The 2,520-nt window shown below is 45.0% G+C and overlaps 2 protein-coding genes across 2 annotated transcripts in view; both read left to right on the forward strand.

Moving 5' to 3' along the window:
- LOC106817509 (serrate RNA effector molecule homolog) overlaps positions 1-1,867 on the forward strand; it is a 24,785-nt gene extending 22,918 nt beyond the window's left edge. The window contains exons 7-8 of the mRNA XM_014822176.1: positions 1,421-1,606; positions 1,803-1,867. Of these exons, the coding sequence (XP_014677662.1) occupies positions 1,421-1,606; positions 1,803-1,855 (239 nt within the window). The 3' untranslated portion in view covers positions 1,856-1,867. The remainder of the gene's footprint in view (positions 1-1,420; positions 1,607-1,802) is intronic.
- LOC106817505 (serrate RNA effector molecule homolog) overlaps positions 1-2,520 on the forward strand; it is a gene marked incomplete at its 5' end in the record, with an annotated part of 17,921 nt that overhangs the window by 2,906 nt on the left and 12,495 nt on the right.

The raw sequence follows: 2,520 nt of genomic DNA on the forward strand, positions 1-2,520 counted from the left end.
CTCCGAGCGTCAAACGGGTAAGACGCTGGAGGTCAGTGAGGGTCGGATCGGCTCAAGCTGGGGTCAATGCCGGTCGAGCTAGGCGGGTCAGGCGATCGCGTGAGGCAGAGATGCCAACATATCATGGTGAAAAGCAATTCTGTAGTTTCTGGCCAGTCAAATTTAAGTAGTTAAAGAGTGATGGGGGGGCATTTATTTAATTTTTACACACCACACACACCCGTCTACTTCGTCTAAATTGCTAGTTACAATACGCTTGCACGCACATTTTGAAACATTTGTATTACGCTAGCGCAAATAGTGGAGTGTCTGGCCTTAGTTACGAGGCCGATGGAGGATCGAATTGTTTTTATACGGGAAGTTCTCCGCTCAACACAAGCACGCTACGCGCGCAGGCACAACACGCAAACGCACGCGCACAGCACACACGTATATACCGCCCGCGAGGCGCGCGCAGTGCTGCGCTTTGATTGAATGCAATACAGCTCTACAGTAGTACACAACCATGCATGCTTAAACTGCGTAAACACTGACAGTTCACACCGTACCGATGAATTCTACCGCGCCGTGGACCGCGCGGCCGGCATAAAGCGGCGAGAGGGCCTAGGCACATCGCAGGCGCAGCCAACTGGCGAGCGTGAAGACCGAGGCGGCAAGGCGCCACACGCAAACCCCTTAACCCTTCGTCCCAACGGGACCGACTGGACATCGATTTTCCAGGATGAACTTTTCTTTGGGATGTTGGCCCCGGATATCATTGTTTTCGGGGGCCTCTTTTTAGGCATCTCTCTCGGGGCGCGAAAATCGGCCTGCCGCCCCCTGTGGTTATTTTTTTCCCCTGTGTATTTGTATAGTGACTGAAACCAGACCAAAATAATTTTTTTTTTTTTTTTCGATCACCCATTCGTTTGCAAATTCGTACCGCTTTGATGATACAAAACTGCGGGTCGTAGTTAGTGCAAAAGGGAATAGAAATTTCGTAATAAAATACGCGAATGATAAAAAAATATAAAAATCGTAGTGGTTGGGCAATCTCTGGGGTGAGGGTTCGAGGTTGAAGCTGAGGTCAGGTGATGGTCCGAGGTCAACGCTTGGGTGGTCAGGGGGTTGAGGGCTCGAGTCGAGGCTCCTCGACCTTGACCCTCACCATGAACCCAGCTTGACCTCGACCTTGACCCTCACCAACGTTGCCCCTGCCTCGACCTTGACCATTGCCTGACCCTGGATTGCTTGCAGGTGTGCGGTGTGAGAGAAGCGTCATTGTTCCATCTCCTTGTCAAAGGCAGATTGGAAGAATGTTTGCTGCACTACTAAATTGTGTATTCGAGGCCAGGTAGCATAATAGTTTTTTTTTCATGTAATTTAAAATCTGTTGTCGTTGTGTTTTGTGTTTATGTTGCATTAAATCTTCTCTTTTTAGCTGTAATTAAAATGGAGGGTGGAACAGATACTGATCTGAAGATCCTCGACATGGAGTCGGAAGATGAGGAGGAAGGTGAAAAGGCCTCAGAAGAGTCTTCCTCTAGTGAGGAAGAAGAGGAGGAAGATGAAGAGGAGAAGAAAAAGAAAGGATCAACTGGACATCCAGAAGAACCAGCAAAAGTAAGTATCTGTGTCAGCAAGGCCATGTCTTGTAAGTACTATTATTGTTTGATGAAATATGTTTAAAGCATATTTATCTTTACGTAAATGTGCTTATTGTGAGCATGATGAACCAATGTCAGATTAACGTGTCTGATCTTTGTTTGAATGCATACGTGCTGTTTTATGTGTAATTATCTATATTTAATTTTTATTCGAAGAAGATGGAAATGGACATGACATCAAAAGAAAGAGAATTGCAGAAAAAGGCTAAAGAGTTTCTAAAGAAAAAACAGGAAAAAACAGAGGTAGATATTTTCTCTATTCTGCTTTTGTGCTGAACATTACATTACACAGTTACACAGCTATCAACCATATATACTAATGTATTGTGACCGTGTTCTGGTGTTGTAGCATTTTTACCCAATTATTTAAAGGCTCACAATGCGCATCCAAACGCTAATTTCTCCAGTACTAGACTAGCAAATACTTCGTGGCATGCATAATCACACTACCTTATGACAAAATAAACTCTAGTTCCTCCCATTTCACTGCGCGTTGTCTGGTATTTGAAAATACCTCCAATGTTGTTCAAATTCTCCGATGTTATTGACAGTTTCCCCAATCCCCAAGCAACCGTGCAGCGGTTCTGCGGTACGGGCGCAGCAAAGATAAAAACATGTTACGTCACGTCACCACTTCGAGGCTATATTGTTTGGCAAACGGTCGGCGGTTGCGCCAGAATGCCAGTTTTCTCACCTCTTTCTTGTGGGTTTTAAGCAAACGCGCAGTGAAATGGGAGCAACTAGAGTTTATTTTGTCATAAGGTAGTGTGATTATGCATGACACGAAGTATTTGCTAGTCTAGTACTGGAGAAATTAGCGTTTGGATGCGCATTGTGAGCCTTTAATGTCTGTAAGCTTGGAAAGTAAGCAGAT

Source organism: Priapulus caudatus, unplaced genomic scaffold (assembly GCF_000485595.1).
Source record: "Priapulus caudatus unplaced genomic scaffold, Priapulus_caudatus-5.0.1 Scaffold1749, whole genome shotgun sequence".
In the NCBI taxonomy this organism is placed as follows: Eukaryota; Metazoa; Priapulida; class Priapulimorpha; order Priapulimorphida; family Priapulidae; genus Priapulus; species Priapulus caudatus.